We start from the raw sequence: 20,994 nt of genomic DNA on the forward strand, positions 1-20,994 counted from the left end.
TTTTTTGAAGGGAATGGTAATCTTATATATAATAGACCTCATAAATGAATTTAATAAATTTATGTTATGGAAAAAAATATAGATAGTTCGAAGCTCTACTTTGGAGTGTTGGAAAAGAAGATGGGCTTAATTGCTTTTTGGCCAAAAATGGGGGTTTAACCACATGCCATGATCAGTGGGAATAGTTTAGGCCATATGATTGGAAGAGGATAGTTATAGGATTTTCTATGAAATATAATCCTATGGAAACACCAAATAAAACAACTAAGATAAACTTTGAAACATCCAATAAAAAATGAAGATAAACACTTGAAATCAGTCAAGGCAATATCATTTTAAAAATGATGGCTCGATTAATGGTCGGTGTCTGCTTTAGTTAATTCATGCAATTTTCAGGGTGTGACACAGGGTACCGATGGAGATGATCTCTCCATCGAGGGGATCCCTTGTGCTCCTCAAAAATCTAACTTATGCATTTTTTCACCATGGGTTTATCTTTGTAATACATGCACACTATCTTCTTACAGCTATTCGAACCGAAGCATCTGAGGAGGTGAGAACCGACTAAATTTCTAAGTCTGGTTATGTTGTCATGAAATGGGGGTCGTGAAAGAGAAACAAAAGTGGATAGTTGTAAAGTTATTCGTGAGAATATTGTCACGCGACACCATACGACGCACAAGGGAAAAGATGGAACAATGTGTGTAATGCACGGTCATGTATTCAGCAAGCAGAGGTAATTTGTGTGGTGCTTCTATCCAAAGAGGCAGAGAGATCGGGAGCACCATGTCCACCTAGAGATCTTTTTTGTTGCAAGTTCAAACAAGAATCAAAATCATGTAAACTAGCCTATGTGTATCACATCATGGAGGGAATCGGAGCGAGCCTAAAACCAATTTTAGGGTGGATCTTAAATTTAGTCATTTGTGGTTGAATGATTCCCGGTATGAAAAGAAACACATGCCTACGCGTTGATAGATGTCCTCCTACACCCCTAGGTCATTTCCTATATCTTTTGACCTTCTTTTCCATGGATGGGACATGCCATGATTTCCCTTGTGTTTCTATATTCATCCATGTCTCCAGGTATGTTTGTATATGTGTCAATGAGATTGTCTATTTCATATTGTTCTCATCTATGAAATGATGGATTCATCTCCAATCCTATGATCTTTGCATGTCTCATATTTTGATGCAAAGACCATGGAAAATTGTTCTATGGTAAAATAAAATAAAGTTAGCAGTTTTTTACATGAAAAGGGAAAGGAAAAGGTCAATTGGTAAGTAGGACTAGAGATGATGTTCAAACCATTATTTGAGATGAGATGAGTTGTGTTGCTTTGTTCTTTGTTTGACTAGTGTGCCGCATGTCTTCATAATCCCATGCACATGAATTGGAAACTTACTTGCCCTACTAATAAAATTTGATGTTTTCCTAGTATTATTCACATATTTGTATTTATTTCTGTTAAAATTATGGTTTTTGTTATACTAGTTGTGATTTATCTAAAATGTCTAGATTTATTATGGATTTCTATATTGTTTTTAGGATCTATTTTCTGCTTTTTCTAATCTATCAATGGCTATATAGATGCTATTGGCATTCTACATATCATTATTTTTGCCCATAGTGACATCCTGGCCATTTCTCATGATGGCCCATGTGTGTGAGTATGGTTGTGATAAGCTTCGCTAACTTATAAAAGTGAGTACACACCAACATATAAACTCAATAGTCCATGTGGTAGCAACTTCGTATTACCTTTTTGCCCAAGGTGAGGACAAAGCCACAAGTGAGTTCGAGTCATATGCTAACCCAGTATGAGGTTAGGCCTAAGCTATTCGGAAACTTGGACTTTGCGCCTAGGGTTTCACCTCCTTCGTTAACTGCCAGATAATGTCCTGGTGGAGAAGATGTCCCAATGGAAAGAGGGGATCCCCTTGGGTATTTTACTATCGTAGATTTTTTCCCCCTCTTAGAATCAAGCAAAACCTCATAGCACACTGCTACCAAAAAATAATTTGGAGAAATCTATTCCATAACAAAGGGAAAGAGTCTAACAAAAGAGAATGGAGAAAATCATTCCACGGGGGAAATTGTTGCGTGAGCAACATAATCCACTTGTAATTTTGAGCATATAATTTTACTTGAAAATTAATTCATATATGGTTTGGAATAACTCTCATGTTTTATAATTTTCACTTGAAATTGTTCAGTTGTTTTCTAGCAATAATTTGGCATCCACATGACTCCTGTTGTGTTGCATCTTTGAAACCAACCTTACAGTTGTATCCGGGTTCTTAATGATAGAGGGGGCAATTTTGCACAGCTTTCCAAACCAATAGCATAAAATACATAACAAAAGATAAAATTACACCGTAACTCTATTTTTCATGCTTAGAAGGAAAAGGGTGGAAACAATGGCAGAGTCAAGATCAGCCCAAACCGGCCTTGTAGCTACAGTCCATGAAGGATTTCTCGGCCATGCCCAAGGTGGCAGCCCAGGCTACCTAGGGCCTGATGTCGCCATTGGATGGAATTATGCAATACTTTATAAAGAACGCTCTTATAGGAAGAGTAACTAGGTAATCGTTCAAGTAATGCTCTCCCTCATCTTCTGAGAATGCATTCTGTACTGTATGCGCAAGTGTTTGAAGAAAATGCCCTCTCAACACTAGAATTGCACAGAGATAGTTCAGTTTGAGAGTCTTTGTAAATAGTTTCATACATGGGTTTCGTCTTTAATCAAACAAGCATAATAGATAGCTCGAAAAACATTCCCACCTTGCTAAATCTTTCATATTATGTGTATGAGCGACATAGTTTCAACAGTTTTACCTAGCTTGTGACTTGTTCCGCCTCTATTGCTTGATAGCTAGAGCATGGATATGGGAATCTGGATGATGCTCTAGACCTTAAAGTTATCATTATTGACTACTTGAATTGGTTGGTAATGAAGAAAGATGCCTACTGGAGGTGCTAGAATCGAGTAGTGGTGTGTATACAGCGGGGGTGAGGGGGGTGCCTAGAAGGGTGTAAGACATATTGGTCGCCCATTTTCCTTGTACAACTCGAAATACATATGTGTTTTTCACACATGTCATCAGCTCCTCATACACAAAATACGCACAATTTGTAAAACAAACTAAGTACTAGCATAAGACCTATATGTTACAGTAGGGGAACTCAAATTGATCATGGCATAGTCAATCCACTGAGCTTTTCTTGTTGTCATTCAATCTTAATTAGAGAGAACATTTGATTTGAAACTTTCACAGCCTATTGAGCCTCTCTACCACCTCTTTCATTGTCGGTCGATACTTAGGAGACTCCTCTGTGCAACTTTGTGCGATGTCCAAGAAAGCTTTCACCTCCTTTGTTTCCTTTTCCCCTTCTAAACCCATTCGATGATCCGCAATCTCCGAGGATATGCCGGCCTCAACCTTTTCCCTTGCCCATTTCAATAGTTCTACTTCCTTACCTCTAATGTTCTTCATTGGCCAGCTTGGTCGTCGACCGGTCACTGTCTCCATCATTAGCATGCCAAAACTGTACACATCTGCTTTCACGCTTGCTCCCACGCCTTCACGTATCTCTGGTGCCATGTACCTTTGTGACAGTTGCATAAACATAAGATCACATATATCCTTTTTGAAGCACAGTAATCCTATCGATGGTCTAAAATATGAGAAATGTGGTGTTTGCTATTGCAAAGAAAGGCATTGTAATACCGAACTATGTGTCCATTTATGTTTTAATCTAACTAGTATTTTGTTGCCTAAAAATCGTAAACCGTACTACCGTAACTACAACATACTCAACTTCGCTGCACTGAGCTTGTCTTCTATGCATAACTTTAAACCACTCCTTGTATTCATATGTAAACAAAAATGCAAAACATGCAACCACAAAGTAGTTAGATAATAATTTTGGTCGTCCTAGAAAAACATAGCTTGGCAGGTGGTACCACTCCTGCTTCCATAGAAACGATGTTGGGCTACTTAAATCTGAGTAAAACTCATTAGTGGTCATTGAACTTGTTCTAAAAATTCACTTGTTGGTCATAATCAAGAATACCGATTTATCATATGATACTGAGATCACATCGGTGCGCAGCAACAGTCACCGTATACGCTTCACGGAGTCACGGGGCGACTTGTTGTGCTTAGAGTTTCTTCAATAGAAATATACCTACAAGGGCTAGTCCTAGATAGTCTCGTATTTTTATATTTGTTTTCCATATAAAAGGACGGCAGGACGAGGTGGGTCTACTGAAAAGTCAGTTTAAACTATGCCTCATCCAACTTTTCACTATATTCAGTCGAATTTCATGTCGTCTGATGCATTCGTGCTCTAAAAGGTTTACGGGTCTGTTTGAAACTTGATTTGGTATTTACTTTCAACACTGAAAACATGCGCAAAATGTGAACTCTGAAGTGAAGTGATTTGCAAGAAGGCCAGTGCATTACCCCGCTGTGCCGGCGGCCTGCGTGCTGAGCTGCGACGCGGCAGGGCCGCCGGTGACGACCCTCGCATGGCCGAAATCGGCGAGCTTGGCCTCGAACCCCTCGTCGAGTAGCACGTTGCTGGACTTGACGTCGCGGTGGAGCACGGGCGGGTGGCGGTCGTGGTGCAGGAAGGCGAGCGCGGCCGCTGCGCCGCGGGTGACGCGGAGGCGCGCGGGCCACGGGAGCAGGCCACCGGCCGAGGCGGCGTCGCCGTGCAGCCAGGCGTCGAGGCTGCCTCGCTCGAGGAGCTCGTAGACGAGGAGGCGGTCGCGCCCGGCGGCGCAGTAGCCGAGCAGGCGCGCGAGGTTGCGGTGGCTGAGGCTGCCGAGCACCTCCAGCTCGGCGCGGAACTCGCGGTTGCCGGCGCCGGCGGCGTGGTCCGCGGAGAGGCGCTTCACGGCCACCGCGGGCCCGCCGTCCGGGAGCACGGCGCGGTACACGAACCCGAAGCTGCCGTCGCCGATGATGTTGTCCGGGGAGAATTCGCCGGTGGCCCTGGCGAGGTCGTCCAGCGCGAGCTTCTTGAGCGAGGAGTCGACGGCCGATCCGTACAGAGACCACGACGAGGAGAGCTCCGACGATATCCCGACCGGGGCGGAGACTGGGAGGGACGACGACGACGGGCAGCGGTGGTCCGGCTCGAGGAGGCGGTTCTTGCGGTGGCGGCAGAGGAAGGCGACGAGGAGGCAGGGGAAGGAGATGCCTACGGAGGCAGCCACGGTCACGACCAGCGCTTGGTACACGCCGTCCATGGCTGCAGGGCCGGGTAACCACGGAAGTGGGGAGGAAGATGTGGCCTATTGATTCGTGAGAGTGGGAGGAAGAGGAAGAGTCGCCCGTGGGGTCAAGAACGTTCGGCGGATTGCGGTTGACTATTTCTCCTGCGAGGAAGACTTTGACTGCTGACTAGCCAGTCTCCTCGCTCTCTTCTGCAGGCCGTGTATATTTACGCACAGGTATATTCTTTTTTTTTAGCGTCCGCACAGGTATATTCTGGAGTACATTTGATGCACTTGATAGTAAAAAATACACTCAGTACTGAAGGAGAACCTGATATGATGTCACATTATACTTTGTGTTCGACGGGCTTCCGCCTCAGATTCAAGGCGAACATGCGTCTATTTTGTGCTTAGTTTGCGACGGCTGCAATCTGTTGAACTTACTGCTTCTTGATCCTAAACTTTGTAAGAGATCAGGACATATTTTTCACGGAGAGCGCCTAACCAAACAGTAAAACAGGTTCACGAGATGAGATTATTGTGTGATCCCCCGCATTACCAAACTCTCACCTTAATCTCCCTTCTCTAATCTCTCTGTCTAGCTCCAACAAGCGAAAGAGATACGGCAGACTTCGAAGCAAACAAGCCTGCTTGGCATTCACATCCACAGAGAGGTAAAACCCGAGATAACTAAACGGGAGGCCGAAACATATTTCACACGTTCTACTAGGTGTTGAGGTACTTTGCTGGCTGGCCTAGCTAAACAAACCACAGGTAAGCCACACAAAATTTGCCCGGCGGCAAGTCGTACAGCATCAGACCGCATAAAGATTCACGTCAGAGAGCCCCACATGGAGCAACAGGGTAAGCAAAAACCATCGGGTAATTAAGCACAGCAGTGCTAGCTTCATGGTTTGCTGCACTTGGCATGTCCCAGTTCAATCTAGCATCGGGCCACGCCCGCGGCCTCGGGCGCGCCATGGCCCTCCCCTTCTTCCCATGCCACGACCTGCAAAGCGACGAATGTTAGTGATGAGAGGTAGGGGCTTGCAAGAAGCACGGCGACATTATAGGTCACACCGAGCTTACCACGGCCTGGAGGAGGGTATTCATAAGGTTCGTCGAAGTATTCATTCTGCTCCATCCATCTTCCCCTGCCACGCCCTGCGAAGCCATGGAGAATAGGAGCCATGAGAGGAAAGGGCATGCAAAAGCCACAGGAAGATGGTATGTGAGACCGAGCTTACCACGGCCTGGAGGAGGGCGATACTCATCTGGTTCGCCATTGTAGTACTCACTCTGCTCCATTCTTCTTCCCCTGCCACGCCCTGAGAAACCATGAGGAACATAAGCCATGTGAGATAGGGGCATGCAAAAAATGAAAAACAGAAACAATGATACATCAGACTGAGCTTACCACGGCCTGGAGGGGGTTGATACTCATCTGCTTCGCCATCAAAGTATCCACCCCGCTCTTCATAGTAGCCACCCCTGCCACCATAACCGTAATCATAGCCATAGCCACCACGTCGACCACCTCCGTGGTAGCCACGGGCTCTTCCCCTTCCTCTTAGCCGGCCTCTCCCTCTGCCTCTACCATTGTAGTAATAGTCTCCATCCTCCTCCCATTCTTCACCCCAGTCATAAGGAGGGGGTCCATTGCTAATAGCTGTACTTGTTTATCATCACAGAATTAACATAGTTTCTTGTCCATATGATTTGTTGCAAGAAACTAACGCATGTACTCTGGACAAACTTATAAATGTAGACTGAAAAACAAGTCCAGAAAATGGAGCCGATTGAAGCACTGCGAACTTAGAATGCAAGAAAACTAGATGGTGCCCAATGAATTCACCCTCAAGATTTAAACTATTCAATGTAGAAACAAAAAGGCAAGAAATAGTATGAAAGGTTGAGCGTGTCATAAATTAGATGTGGTGACATTTAAAATCCACTATGCATGTGTAAAGGAGTAAACTGTATTATGTATTACTCCCTCCGTCCGTAAAAGCTTGTCCCAAGCTTGTCCTTCGAATGGATGTATCTAGCACCAAATTTTGTGCTAGATACATCCATTTGAGGGACAAGCTTTTCCGGACGGAGGGAGTACGTAATAAGATACTGTAACTTGGCAACATGGAATGTTAATGTTATAAAGATACGGTCGTATCTGAGGGCCATATGAGTTACTGTCTGAAAGTTGTGTGCTCAGAAAGACATGAGAAAAGAAGATACCTCTGCCCCTGCCCCTTCGGCCGCCACCAGGTCCACCACGACCTCTCCCACGAGCAGAGGGAAAGGATCCTAAATTACCATGAAGGACGTTGTGATCAAATGGTGATACATGTGAAAAATAAAAATCGGTGGAGCGGATCAACTCAGAGCAACACCTTCATGTTCATAATCAAAAGCAGGTTTCACCTCTTCAGCTGGTATGGGTGGCTGGTACCTAAGGGTATATACCCACAATACGCAGACAAATTACGGCCAGTTTCCAATATTGAACAACAATAGACAGCTAAGGGAACTCAAAGCGGCTGAATCTGAACTGATTCAATATCTGGTTGTACAAAAATGAGTGGAAGGACAGGGTTTGCCTTACCCTGGAGATGACGTATCCAATGGTTCCTTGGACAATGTTAGGGTAATCATTGATACCTGACGAGTTGTCTCTAGCCTGTGGTAAAAGTGCATTAGTGTGGCAATAAATCTTTCTTCTTTTTCTGAAGAAAAGAATATATGTACATCCATACGGGACAAGGCCTTCTTCCAGAGGCTCCCATGTGTCGGTGATGCCAACAGATTCAATAGACGTATTCTGATGGAGACCAGCAACCCTTCTCTGAGGAACATTATGTGTCAAATTAGCAAAACAAATAACAAATAACCACATTAATAACAGATATTTTAAGGCAGAAGAAGTTACTATTAACCTTGATCAATTCAGCAACCATGACCGTCTTATTTATGGCTCGTCCCATGGCTTTGATAGTGATCTCATCATGCCCATTTTCCTGAAAAAATGCATACAAATAAATATACAGTAGGAGGAAGAAAAAAAAAGTGGTTCAGTTATGAATTCAACCAAAATGAAGTCAAGATTAACACCATTTAGGGATTCTGAAAAATTCTGTTGACCACTGACCACCAACAGGTTTTCATAAAATAATGACTGAAGCGGTATATGCAAATATGAAGGTAGCTTTTCGACATTCATGTGAACTGCACACGAGTTCATATCATTTTATTATAAGCTGATAACCTGCAGATACTTCAGGCATCAAGATCGAATGGTAAGTAAGTGAAACAAAGACAAATTGAAAGGCTTCACAAAGTTCCGTTGTCAGGGTCGAACAAGAAGTAGTGGACAAAGAAGCACTACAAAATATTAACCAAGAAAACCCAAAGTCGGGCAGGTGTCTCTACTTTATTTATTTTTTACTTAAAAAGAACCTAATGTTCCATCTCTCACTCAGTTTTGTCCATCCTTCGTCCAACCTCCCACCCTCCACCGATTTTTTTGGTTTTTCACCTCTTCTGGTTTCATCAAACCAATCTTTGGTAACCCAATAAACCAGATCAATCTATGTATATGAAATTAGCAATAAATCCACGGTCCATAAATAAATTGTTTTTTCTGGTAAAACCTGGTACTGATCAGTCATCTTTGGTAATCCAATAAATAACAATAAAATTCACGGCCCAGAGGTAAATAAATATCAATCGAACTCATATAGTATTTGGTAACCCAATAAAGCAGATTAATCATGGGCACATATCTATTTTATCAGTTTAAGAAATAGCTGGAAATCTATACTTTGTAACCAAAATGTAATGTTATTTTGTCTATTTGCTTTGCATCAAGATTTGTCCCATATGATTCTCTTACTGTGTTCCCCCGTGGCACCACAGAGACACATACCTAGTAGAATTATAAATAAAAAATCTAACATCATACTCGGTGGCAAATAGAAACACTTAATGATAAATTAAATACATGTGAGCGCAGGCATAGGATGTTGAGCAGTATTCCTGAACATATCTCCACTATCGAGGCATTTACCAGATTGTTAAAAATAGCATACAAAGAAATTGTTGCTTATTGAACACCAGATAAGGACAAAACGAAATGACAAAGCATAGCAAGGGGGGTCACCTCAAGCAACGACATCCCATAGCCGATATAGTTCCTCATCCTCCCGAGCGCAGTGATTCTGATCTCATTCTCGCGAATCGGTGTCTCATTCCGAGGCTTCTCCACCCTTTGGTATCTATCCATGGCTATGAATAAGATAGGTTTTAGCATGGCAAGAGCAGCAGCATGAATAAAGTGCACGGAAATAAGGTAGTAGACATGAAAGGAGATGAGACGCAAGGATAAAAACGTAAGAGGCGACATGATAAATCGGATAACCGCCGGCCGCGACTCATACACCCCCCAAGAACCCTAACCCCAGCAGTCGGTTGCAGCAAACGGTGCACGAGATGAGAAGCTAAACCCACGCGAAACGGAATGAGAAGCCTAGGAAGACACGCCATGACGGCAGGGTGCGAGTTTCTTCGAAAGGAAGAGAAGGGAACACGAAGGAGCAGATGGCCCCGCGATACCCTGAATTCCTGATCCAGGAAAGCAGCCCGCGGCGCATACCCCAGGAAGCTGCCGGAGTGACGGCGGTGACACCGATTCCGCTCCGCGTCGCGGAATGGCGCGAACAGGGGGCCCGCCGGCAACGTCGCCTCTGCCGCCTACGCGCGCTCCCCGGCGGAGGCGAGGGGTCGAATCGGCTCCTGGCCGCCGCCGCCGCCGCCGCCGCACGAATCGAATGAAGAATCGACGGGGGACGAGGAGAGGGGGAAGGAATCGATCGCACCTTCGGGCTCGCTGCTCCGCTCTGCCTGCGGAGAGAGTGAGGAGGGGTCCTCGAGGTCGACGGGGGTGGAGGGGGAACCTACCGTGGCGTGTTGGGGTTCATGGACGCATTACGGTCGTCCCTACGGGTGACGTGGAGGCGCTCCAGACGTTCGTTCGGGCGATTGCGTGGGCGTGTGGCCTCGATGGACCGGTTCGAGGATAAGGAGGGACTGCGTGCCACTGTCAGTTGAGGCCAGCCGACAAGTGGGACTGCGGGAGGGGCTCCGCGTCACTACAGGGCCTGCCTGCTGACACGTGCGTCACCTGTGATAACGATACTCCCTCAAGCGGTGCACTAGATTTTTTTTAAGTCAAACTTCACAAATTGATCAAGTTTGTTTCTGGAAAATAATATTTACATCTAGAATGCCAAATATATACCTTTAGATTCATAATGAGTTGTAGCTTCGTATTCTATATATATTTGATATTATAGGAAAAATAGTTCTCTTTACAACTTGATCAAAGTTTGCAATATTTGACTTTGCAAAAAATCTGTACGCACTACATTATGAAAATGGATGAAGTACTTCATAGGGCGATGCTCCGCGCTGGTCAACTCACGCGAGCTCCGGACCAGCCACATCCAAACCGCTTGATGTGTTCCTCTTAGTCGCGGCCCTCTTGCAAAACGAGAGACGCGTGTGGTCAACTCTCTACCCTTGTGCGAGTTGGAGGATGGACGGTTGCGCGTTGGTCGGTAGCACCACGACGTGCCTGGCCGCAGCTCGATTGCAACTTTGTTGCCCCTTTCCTGCGGGTGGTATTGATGTTGCTCGGCCATAGTTGTCGTCGGAGCACCAACGCATCTCTGGTTGTTTGTGGTTCTAGCTCGCCCCCCATCCCCCTATCGCAACACCCATGTTCACCATCGCTGGTTACAACATCGATGCTCTCTAGTTCAACATTCGGGTGTCACCGTTTAGTTGCAGCTCCTAGTGATTCCCATCGTAGCATCGCGGTGGCCCATTGCAGCATCTCGACATCAACATCGTGGCATCCACGGACGCTAGTCGTAACTTCGACTCCCTCATCGCAGCCTGCCATCTCATCGGTCCTAGCAAAAAAATCGAAGCAAAATGATTGTAGCTTCCATGGGAGCCGATTGCAACTTTCCCTTCCTCCTCACTGGGCACTGACGTAGCTTATGCAAGCGCCGGTTGCAGCTTTCGCCATCGTTGGTTTCAACGGTGGTGGACAGTAGCTTAGTATGGTGCGGCTGCACACCCCGGCGGGCATGGAGGCACTCGCGGCGGAGATCAACGGTGAGATGCCCATTGTAGCTTCCACGGGAGTTAATTGCAGCTTTCCCTTCCTCCTCACTGGGCACTATCGTAGCTTATGCAGGCGCCGGTTGCAGCTTTCTTCATCGCTGGTTTCAGCAGTGGTGGACAGTAGCTTAGGATGGTGCAGCTGCACACCCCGGCGGGCATGGAGGCACTCGTGGCGGAGATCAGCAGTGAGGATGCACATTGTAGCTACCACGAGAGTTGATTGCAGTTTTCCCTTCCTTCTCACCAGGCACTATCATAGCTTATCCAGGCGCCGGTTGCAACTTTCGCCATCGCTGGTTCCACTGGCTAGTCTGTAGGCTGCTATCTTCTCTTTGGCCTGCCCATCTCTTGGTGACAAGCTCCGCCACTTGCTGGTTCTAGCAATGGTGGACCGTAGCTTAGCATGGTGCAAGTGCACACCCCCGGCCGGCATGGAGGCACTCATGGCGGAGATCAACGGTGAGTATGCACACTTCAGCAGGCATGGAGGCGCTCGTGGCAGAGATCAACGGTGAGGAGCCGAGAGAGAATGGCGACAAACGTGAGTTCAAAAATAGGGGCAGGGCTCGCCAAGAAACGAGACGAGCCAGAGAGGATGGCGAAGCAAGCGTGAGTTAGCAAAGGGGGACAGGGGAGGAGCTCGCCAAGAAACGAGACAAGCCAAGAGAGGATGGGTTGGAGGTGGCCAGTAGGGAGCTCGCCAAGAAACAAGCATCCAAGCAGAGGAGCTGAGTGAGGATGGCGACGAGCGTGCGACCAGAGATGAGGACGAGCAAGCGACCGGCCCTACAATCGACCGATGTGAATCGTTTTCCTTTATGTGGTCACTCGAACAAGCTGACCTAATTTTAACAGTCGGTACGGTAACAATGAAAATGGCTTGTACACATTCCTTCAAAGCTCGCAGAAAACAAGATAACAACCTTCTAGGCAAGCAGACTCATTTCAGAAAATTTGCAACCAGGTACGACTCTAAATAGGTTTCAACAGCTAAATCACAATAACAGTAGCACATGACACGAAGAATTCATAGATGAGCCAGATTCTGAAAACATCAGCTAGTACAAAACTTAGGCAGGGGAAGTAACCAAGTATCACATGTTCGTTTTGACAAAATGATATAACTGATGATGCGGGGCAGCAGCTCAAGCCTTGAGCTTGCCGTAGAACCTCTGCTTCTCGTCCGTGGTCTGGAAGCGACCGTGCCCAAACTTGGAAGAGGTGTCGACGAACTTGAGCTTGATCTCCTCCAGGGCCAGACGAGAGGTCTGCTTCAGCAGGGACTGGCGGAGGGTCACCACCCGCTTCTTGGGGCCGACACAGCATCCCTTGATCATCAGGTAGTCAGCCTTCACCACACCATAGTGAGGGAAGCCACCCATGGGAGTGATGTCCTTCTCAGTCCTGTAAGATCAAACCAGTGCAAATGGATCATCACCAGATACAATTCAGACCAGAAAGTACATAGATGACAAACTAACACTAACAAAACAAAAACACACCTGTCGAACTCGGTAGAGGCATCATGAGTTTCCTGTCCAACCTTGCCAATTTTGTATACCTTCTTGTTCATCTCAGTTCGGTGGTGGTAACCATTCTGACCAGCACGAGCAACAGTGTAGGACACCCTAGCAGGATGCCAGGCACCAATACAGGCAACCTTGCGAAGACCTCTGTGGGTCTTGCGGGGAAGACGGGTGACACCCCAACGTGTCACAACACCTTCGTAACCCTTACCCTTGGTAACTCCGATGATGTCAATCATCTCATCCTTTTGAAACACAGCATCAATAGGGACTTCCTTCTCAAAGAAGCTGTAACCATAGTCAACCTTATCGGCGATGGTGCCACCATTGATCTGGATCTCCATGAGGTGAGCCTTCTTCTGCTTCAATCCCTTCATCTTCCTGATCTGAATCACATGAAAAGCAACATGAGTAACATTACTGTGAACAACAAGGGCAAAAGATAGGAAGTACCAAGACAATTTCTGACCTGGGTATGGGCGATAACACGGACAACAGTAGCATACTTCTTCATCTTCTCAAGCTGCATATGGATTTCTTTTTTGCCAGCATCACTGTCATACTTCAGAGCATACTTGGTGAAGGCCTTCTTCTTGCTCTTGCACCAGTTCTTGTAGAACCTCCTCCTGACATCTTCGCTGAGATGCTGTGCCCAGACTGAGTTGAGAGTACGAAGGCCACGAGGAGTCTTCACATAGGCAACAAGTCCAACAATAACAATCGGGGGTGTCTCAACAATGGTGACAGCCTCACATGTCTCCTTCTTGTGCAGCTCTGTGGAATATCAAATGGAGTGTTATCACACATATGCAACAGCCATTTACAAATTCAAATAGAGTCAACAGATTCATGATTCAACTTCTGTAACGATAGAGGGCATTGCAACAGCAATAATGGTGGGAAGGAATCAATTGAGTAAAACAAGAATATGAACATAGACAGAGAGTTAGTAAACATACTGGAACCAGGCTTCTCGACCTCACGCACAATGTGAGTCATCCCAGCCTTGTAGCCAAGGAAGGCAGTGAGGTGGCATTTCTTGGATTGGTCATCTCTGGGGAAGGCCTTCACTGCAATTAAGACAGGCAAATATTAGATTGACATACCAAGATCAATGGAATGTCAAATTTTCGCAATGACTGGAAGCAGCATTGAAATATCAAACAGGCAGTGTTCCACATGCCACTGATGTAATCACAGGAAAAGCTAAAAACACTACGAATTTGAAAGTAAGCAATTTACTAAAGTATACATTTGCTGAAAGTGCATCAAGTGTTTGGCATCTTTCAAGACTAGCAAAAATTGACTGAAAACTGGTGCACACATGCAAGTGTAATCTATTATAAATGTTATCAACAATAGTTTACTGGCTGTGTTCCTTACATAGACATGAAAAACAGCATCACAGTAACAACAAAACAACCATTGAGACGTGCAAATCAAGGATTACAGGTTGCACAGGAACTAATTGAAAACTCCAACTGAGGACTAGGTCAGGAGGCAATCTAAGGAAGCCAAATTATGGCGTGGATTCCTAGTTACGAGTCTACTACTGCACACGAAAAGGTCACTAACCCAAGCAGGTTTCAATAAAAAGCGACGCACCCAAACAGTATATACTCACAAGCCGGCTCGCCTCACTTGATCGACTAAACATACAAACAGAGCATATCACGGCTATCATCTGCAGGTGGAGAGTAACTAGAGCAAGCAGGCATACCCTTTCCGCGGTGGCGCGAGCACCGCTTCCTGGGGAGGAAACCGAGGGATCCGTGCCTCGGGTGCTCGAACTTACGGTGCGACATCTTCCCTTCCTTCCCCTGTGGATAACAAATCAGGAACCCATCAGATCCAGGCAGCGCAAGAGCGCAACGAAACGACCACGAGTTCACGACTTGGAAACGGCGGCGGCAGAGCCTGGCGGCAACGAAATGCCCGCCGCCGTCGACGGTGAGAAGGGAGCAGAGACGAGGGAAAGGGAGGAGGCGGCGCAGTTTACCTGTAGAGGTGGAGGCGGCGGCGGATGGGGGAGGGTGGTGTGTGTGGAGGAGGAGGGCACGTAAACCCTAGGAGAGCTTATATAAAGAGGGACCCCGGGGTGAGGGTTTTGTTCGGTCGGACGGAAATGCCCCTTGCGGATCTTGCTAGGGCTAATGAGGCCTGGCCCGTTTCTCTGCTCTACGTGTGGGTTCCGGCCCAATGTGCGTTCCCTAGAAAAAAAAAGGTTACTCTGCTTTCTCTCCCAAAAAATTTTTTAAGGCCTGGCTCAAGCTGGGAGGGTGGATGGCGTATGTCGACCCAAGCCGCGTCAGATAGTCTGAATTTGCCTTTAAAAATATCAGATATATCATTGAAGTTTTTCTTTTATTATGAAAAAACCTCTGAATATGGGGGCTTTGAAGAGTCACTTCCCGTAAAATGCCTTCTTGGTGAAAAGAAGGGAGGGGGTCTATGAATGTATATTCCAAAGTTCATCGACATTTTGTTGTTTTGTTCTTCTTTATCCGCGTAAGTTGCAAGAGGTGTGCAAGAAGAAGACTACGTCAGTACACCTTATAGTTTTAAATTCTCAATCCCCCCACCCCACCCCACACTAGAGCGCTCCATGAGTGTCCTTCTTGAAGTTCCATGTAGATGAAGCGTTAAGAAAGCTACCGAGGAATTTTTGAGGGGTTTGTCAAACATGTGAGGCGTATCACAATGATGCTTCGATGACCGTCACCAGTAGTATGATTGATCTCGTAACCTTTATCCCTAGCATAGGAGATCAATGGTCGCAAGTTGGTTACCATGTCAACCTGTTAGCCAGAGTCAAATACATTTAGAGGGCATTCGATATGGGTATAACACGGTTCTTATGGGAGATCAAGCATGAGTCTACCTTAAAAAAATGAAGTGCAACATAGAATCCCATGTTATGGTTAAGCATCACATTTGGCTGCTTTAGTCACCGAACATCTTCATTATACCTTTCAATATTTTGCAGTTGTAAAGCACTAACAGAGTAATAGCTTCCAAAATCATCTTCCCTTCCTTTATGTTGAGAACTTCTTCACGTCTGTAAGTTATATGCAGTACTAACACAAGATGAAAAAGCAATGTATTCTATTCTCAAATGAGAGTTTTCATTCTTGGTTACGGCTCTACAGCTACTCTTAAACTGTGTGTCTCCTATGGGCATCCGTGGTGATTTCATTTTTCTCTTCAAAAAATCATGTTCGAGGGCATTAGAACATGCTCCCCAATTGCTACGGATAGCAGATGGGACGAAAGTAGGTCAACCAGGGAAGGAGAAGGCGTGAAGGAGGATGATAAAGGAGAGGTGAATATCAAGGAGGTGAAGTTGACGACGACAAAGGTGGGGATGGCACAATCAATAACGATGGATGAGGGGTTAACGAGGTCCACGAGAGAAGATATGCCAAATATGATGACACGGCAAGGGGAGGAAGAGGAAGGAATTAACAGATGTGGGAAAGATTAGCACAAACCCAACACGAAAAAGCCTTTGTATGTGTGTGATTTTCGTATGACGCTATACGTCCAGCCATCCATGCATAGCATATAGTGCAGCACATCCGTCGGATTTTCAATTGTATCAGGATCGAACATGAAGTGTCGGATGGGCGGTACTTCCATTCCTTTATCTATCTGTTCTGTTTCGGCGAGTTTCTATATTGAATATAATGGAAAACAACACATAAAACATCCGTGCATTGCAACGGGCCAATTAACTTAAAAAGTTCAATATTAATATTCTCATACATATCAAGTTACATTGGAGACCTTTTTTACCATCAAATCCTCACACACACACTCTTCCTCACTCTCTCCCCCTCTCCCTCTCTCTTTCTCTAACACACACACATATCCAGCTTATTGGATACGGGACCATAATCCATCTATTTCACACACACACTAGTGCATAACAATATGGATTATATGTAATATATTTGCCACCACAACTGAGGGAATTAATTTCATGTAAATCGGCTAGCCACAGCTCCAAGAATACGCGAAGGAGGTGGACCGGGTCGGCATCGGCGCCGTCCAGCGCGGGCCACGGGCCTGCTTCCAAGTGCGTCTGCACGCCGGCCACTCACGCCGGGTCCTTCAAGTGCCGCTTTCACCGCACCAACTCCGAGGGCCACGGCCAGGAAAGTCGCCCTTCTTCGCCCCTTCACCGGCCGCGGCCAACGCGGTGCCGCGGCACCCGGCCTCGCCGTCCTCGTCCTCCGGCACCGTCGCGACCCAGTCACGCAGCCCAAGCATCGGTCTCGAGAATCAAGAACGCTCGACAATGGAGAGGGAAGGAAGATCATATACATGTCATAAGAAAGAGAGTTTATTTACTGCCCCCTCTATGTATTGTTTCCTTTGTTTGGAGATTGATTACCATCCGTGAGTTAAGGTTAATGTGATTGAGCGATTTTTCTAAAAATCAAATATTTGCTTTCTAATTAACGTGATTGAGTGATTTAAGGTAAGGTTAATTAATTTAGATTTTATTTTTAGAGATTGTTCGTGATTGATTCTACATTACTAAATAACTTGCGACAGTATGGAAAGTTTTAATCTGTTCAGATTTCTTTTGTTGTGTGAGAGGGTGACGCGAAAATAAACCAATGAGATGGAGGGAGGGGACAAAAAAAAATCTACGAAAAAAATCAACGAAGGTGGGAGAAGGTACCAAAAAAACCATGAAAGGTGGGAAGCCGCCCTTCTTCGCCCCCTTCACCGGCCAGACCAACGCGGTACCGCGGCACCTGGCCTCGCCGTCCTCGTCCTCCGGCACCGTCGCGACCCAGTGACGCAGCCCAAGTATCGGTCTCAAGAATCAAGAACACTCGACAACGAAAAGGAAAGAAAAGATCATATACATGTCATAAAAAAGGAAGTTTATTTACTGCTCCCTCTATGTATTGTTTCCTTTGTTTGGAGATTGATCATCATCTGTGAGTTAAGATAAGGTTAATGTGATTGAACGATTTTTCTGAAAATCAAATATTTGCTTTCTAATTAATGTGATTGAGTGATTTAAGGTAAGGTTAATTAATTTAGATTTTATTTTTAAAGATTGTTCATGATTGATTCTATATTACTAAATAACTTGCGCCAGTATGGAAAGTTCTGATCTGCTCAGATTTTTTCGTTGTGTTAGAGAGTGACGCGAAAATAAACCAATGAGGTGGAGAGAGGGGACAAAAAAAACCAGCGAAGGTGAGAGGAGGTACAAAAAAACCATGGAAGGTGGGACGAAAATAAACCGTACGAGGCTACCAACTGCTCCATTAGGAGTAGAGATTGTTATAGATGCAACTGAAATTCGCCATATTACACGAAAAATGACTTTGATATTACTTGGCAGAGGCAGATCCCCAAAGAACAAAACTATAACGGCCAGACACAATTACATGAATCAATTATACTTATGTGCTATGCACTCTACACCTGATGGCAAACACTCATGCAACTTAAACTCCATCTCTCAAGTCAAGAATACCAAAACGAAAAGGATGATGAAAAGAACCACCAAGAAAGCTATCATCATGATCTGCCCTTTCAAGCTGGCCTTCTTCAGAACCATAGCCACTCTTTTCTGCGAATCAAAAACGGTGGAGAAGTTTCAGTCCGTTGGAATCCAGAAGAAAGAAACTAGGTGATATATATTATTTGTGCTTGCTGCAGTAATATGTTGCAAAAACATGCACGGAGTTCCAAACAACGTGTCCTGGGCTACACTAAAAGATATAAGGCATACCTGCACAAAATCGAGCCGGTTGGAGGTAGTTTCCATGTCGAGGCTTAGTTCACCTAGAAGTTTTTCCTGATGAATGTAGAAAAAGGAGATAAGTACCGAAGCGAGAAAGACATGACATCTTATGGCACAATATAGTTAACCGGGCTCTTCATGAATATAGGAAAAGAAAGCAACCAACAAAGGAAATCTAAATCATCCCATATTTCTTAATGTTAGTGAATACCTGTCCAACAAGCTCTTCGTGTATTGTGAGACCTACACCTCCAATTCGCTGGACACTAGCACTAAGCGCATCCAACTCATCATCCTGACGCCTATTGCAGAAGTACAACCATTTATCAATGGTAGTTTAAGAGCAGCTCATATAAGTACAAAAAAACTAGAATTATCCTCTGGAAGGTAGCATTACATAAAATGCAGAGCTTCTACTTACAACATCATGATTCTGTGAGGAAGAAATTCAATTCATCTTTAAGTCTTAGGTTCTTATCTTTAAATCTTAATTTCTTCGTTCTCAATAGATATACGGGCAAACATAAATCTTACGAGACAAGCTAAGTTTGTATAGAAGTTACTTCATCAGGAGCATCTGTTGATCAGATTCTGAAGCAATGAAGTCATCGTTATCCTGAGCAATGTGCTGCTTGGATCTGCCTAGTTCGGAAGGATTGACTGAACGTCCAAAGGCAGTCTTGTGCTTTCCAGCTTCAACATTCCTCCGTATGGCTACCACCTAGAACAATTTCAAGTTTGTTACATACTATATCATACTAAATTTGCTACTGAACTTCGGGTTGTAGCTTAATCATTCATGTTAGCAGTAACATTAGCAAATATTATGTAATAACATACCTGGTTGCGGGCGGTGCTAGTCCAGTTCCTCCGTTTCCCAATTTCAACCTCGTTAAGTCCATAGTAAGCTGGATCTCTCTCAGCGACAGAAATTGCCTTCTCTAACTCATCCACCTTAATTGCAACATTAAAAGCAGAAAACAGCTCAGAAATGGAACACGGTAAATACGACAAAAGGAAGAGCACATGATTTGTATAACGACCAACTCTTAACCTTATCGATACGATATCATTGCCCAAAATACGACAAATACAATAAGAACATTCCTAACATGGGATTCAGTGCATCCCGGACAGAGGATTAGAATCTTGCCATAGATATGGTTGTAAGCTAGTGTACCTGCCATTGGACGCTCTCACAGGTGGTTAGCAGTTCTCTGGTAAGATGAACATACTCTCCTGTATTTTCAGGTGCTTGCTTCCATTGATTAAAAGTATCTTGTACTTTGTCAATCTGTACGACAATGGGGCAAGGAAACAAGTTGTTATAGACATCATCGAATAAAAGAAAGGGACTGGTTCTAGGAATTCTTGAGAATCATTTTACATGAAGGGAACGGAAACATTATTGTCAACAAAAATTCAAAACCCAATGGACAAACAACTCTGGATGTATGCATATATGCAGCAATCAGACATCATAGGCAAGCTTCTCTGCAGGACACCAAACATGCACAAGATGCACGTAAACTAAGCAGCAGGTAGCACACACCCAAAATGTTTGGTTTCCCATCTCAGATTTACACCGTCAATATTATTCATTAAGTCCTGCAATGGATCCAAGCTATAAACGCATGCACCTGGGATCCGAACACACAAAGCCCCAATACAGGTAGCCCACATTACCGGACCTCGTAGGAGCCAGAAGAATCGCAGATCATGGCTAGAGCGTAACATCTCAGATTCGTGAATAGCGAAATGTAGAAACTAGAAACAAATTAAATATGAAATCAGGTGGGTGTAGGAGCGGGGAAATGGGGAGGGAGGTCACTCACGGAATCCTGGATCTCGTCCTTGACGATGTAGAAGGGGTCCTGCGCGGGGGTCATGCTCTCATCGCCCACCGGGCAGATCTCGATCGGGAGCAGCTGGATCGGGGGAAGAAAGGGAGGGAGCGATGAGCTGATCTGAACCCCCTCCTCCGCTCGCTCGCTCGCCAGGTTTGGTGGCACCGCCGAGGGAGAAGACGACCGGGGCAAACAAGTTATTTCTGGACCAATAAGTTGGTGGCCCACATTAATGGGCCGAGTGAGCTTACAGGCTTCGCAGGCTGGGCCTAAAAGTATGTATGGGCTACCTAAATCGGTTTTGACGTTTATTGACAATCTTTTCTTTTCTTTTCACGGAAAAAATTGTCATCGTGGCTTCAGCCGACAAAGACCAAACGTCGAGACTGAATGCATTGTGTGCCAAAATGTCGACGACGGCCTCCCATTCTGTT

The 20,994-nt window shown here is 45.3% G+C and overlaps 4 protein-coding genes across 5 annotated transcripts; all 4 read right to left on the reverse strand.

Annotated features, from left to right (window-relative positions):
- Nucleotides 1-3,029: 3,029 nt before the first annotated feature.
- Nucleotides 3,030-5,708, reverse strand: LOC125552014 (leucine-rich repeat receptor protein kinase MSL1). The gene is made up of 2 exons (XM_048715459.2): nt 4,471-5,708; nt 3,030-3,610 (listed from the first exon to the last, which is right to left on the reverse strand). The coding sequence occupies exons 1-2, from the start codon at nt 5,259-5,261 to the stop codon at nt 3,274-3,276; spliced, it is 1,128 nt and encodes a 375-aa protein (XP_048571416.2). The 5' UTR covers nt 5,262-5,708; the 3' UTR covers nt 3,030-3,273.
- A 151-nt stretch (nt 5,709-5,859) lies between these two features.
- LOC125552016 (uncharacterized) lies at nt 5,860-10,253 on the reverse strand. 2 transcript variants are annotated; one of them, XM_048715460.2, is made up of 11 exons: nt 10,100-10,253; nt 9,385-9,509; nt 8,162-8,242; nt 7,982-8,070; nt 7,831-7,905; nt 7,619-7,677; nt 7,464-7,532; nt 6,646-6,897; nt 6,476-6,556; nt 6,318-6,392; nt 5,860-6,237 (listed from the first exon to the last, which is right to left on the reverse strand). In XM_048715460.2, the coding sequence occupies exons 2-11, from the start codon at nt 9,505-9,507 to the stop codon at nt 6,167-6,169; spliced, it is 975 nt and encodes a 324-aa protein (XP_048571417.1). In that variant the 5' UTR covers nt 9,508-9,509; nt 10,100-10,253; the 3' UTR covers nt 5,860-6,166. The 2 variants fall into 2 exon arrangements, with proteins under 2 accessions (XP_048571417.1, XP_087374067.1); XM_087517941.1 differs by having other exon boundaries at nt 6,318-6,556.
- A 2,126-nt stretch (nt 10,254-12,379) lies between these two features.
- LOC125552017 (large ribosomal subunit protein uL3) lies at nt 12,380-15,012 on the reverse strand. The gene is made up of 6 exons (XM_048715463.2): nt 14,940-15,012; nt 14,661-14,760; nt 13,900-14,010; nt 13,410-13,714; nt 12,917-13,326; nt 12,380-12,818 (listed from the first exon to the last, which is right to left on the reverse strand). Exons 2-6 carry the CDS (start codon nt 14,743-14,745, stop codon nt 12,560-12,562), a joined length of 1,170 nt encoding a protein of 389 aa, XP_048571420.1. The 5' UTR covers nt 14,746-14,760; nt 14,940-15,012; the 3' UTR covers nt 12,380-12,559.
- A 3,190-nt stretch (nt 15,013-18,202) lies between these two features.
- LOC125552018 (syntaxin-61) lies at nt 18,203-20,770 on the reverse strand. Its single transcript, XM_048715464.2, has 7 exons — nt 20,549-20,770; nt 19,894-20,007; nt 19,554-19,667; nt 19,277-19,434; nt 18,925-19,015; nt 18,702-18,767; nt 18,203-18,539 (listed from the first exon to the last, which is right to left on the reverse strand). Exons 1-7 carry the CDS (start codon nt 20,600-20,602, stop codon nt 18,429-18,431), a joined length of 708 nt encoding a protein of 235 aa, XP_048571421.1. The 5' UTR covers nt 20,603-20,770; the 3' UTR covers nt 18,203-18,428.
- Between the last annotated feature and the right edge of the window lie 224 nt (nt 20,771-20,994).

Source organism: Triticum urartu, chromosome 4A (assembly GCF_056163025.1).
Source record: "Triticum urartu cultivar PI428250 chromosome 4A, HENAU_Tu73, whole genome shotgun sequence".
NCBI lineage: Eukaryota > Viridiplantae > Streptophyta > Magnoliopsida > Poales > Poaceae > Triticum > Triticum urartu.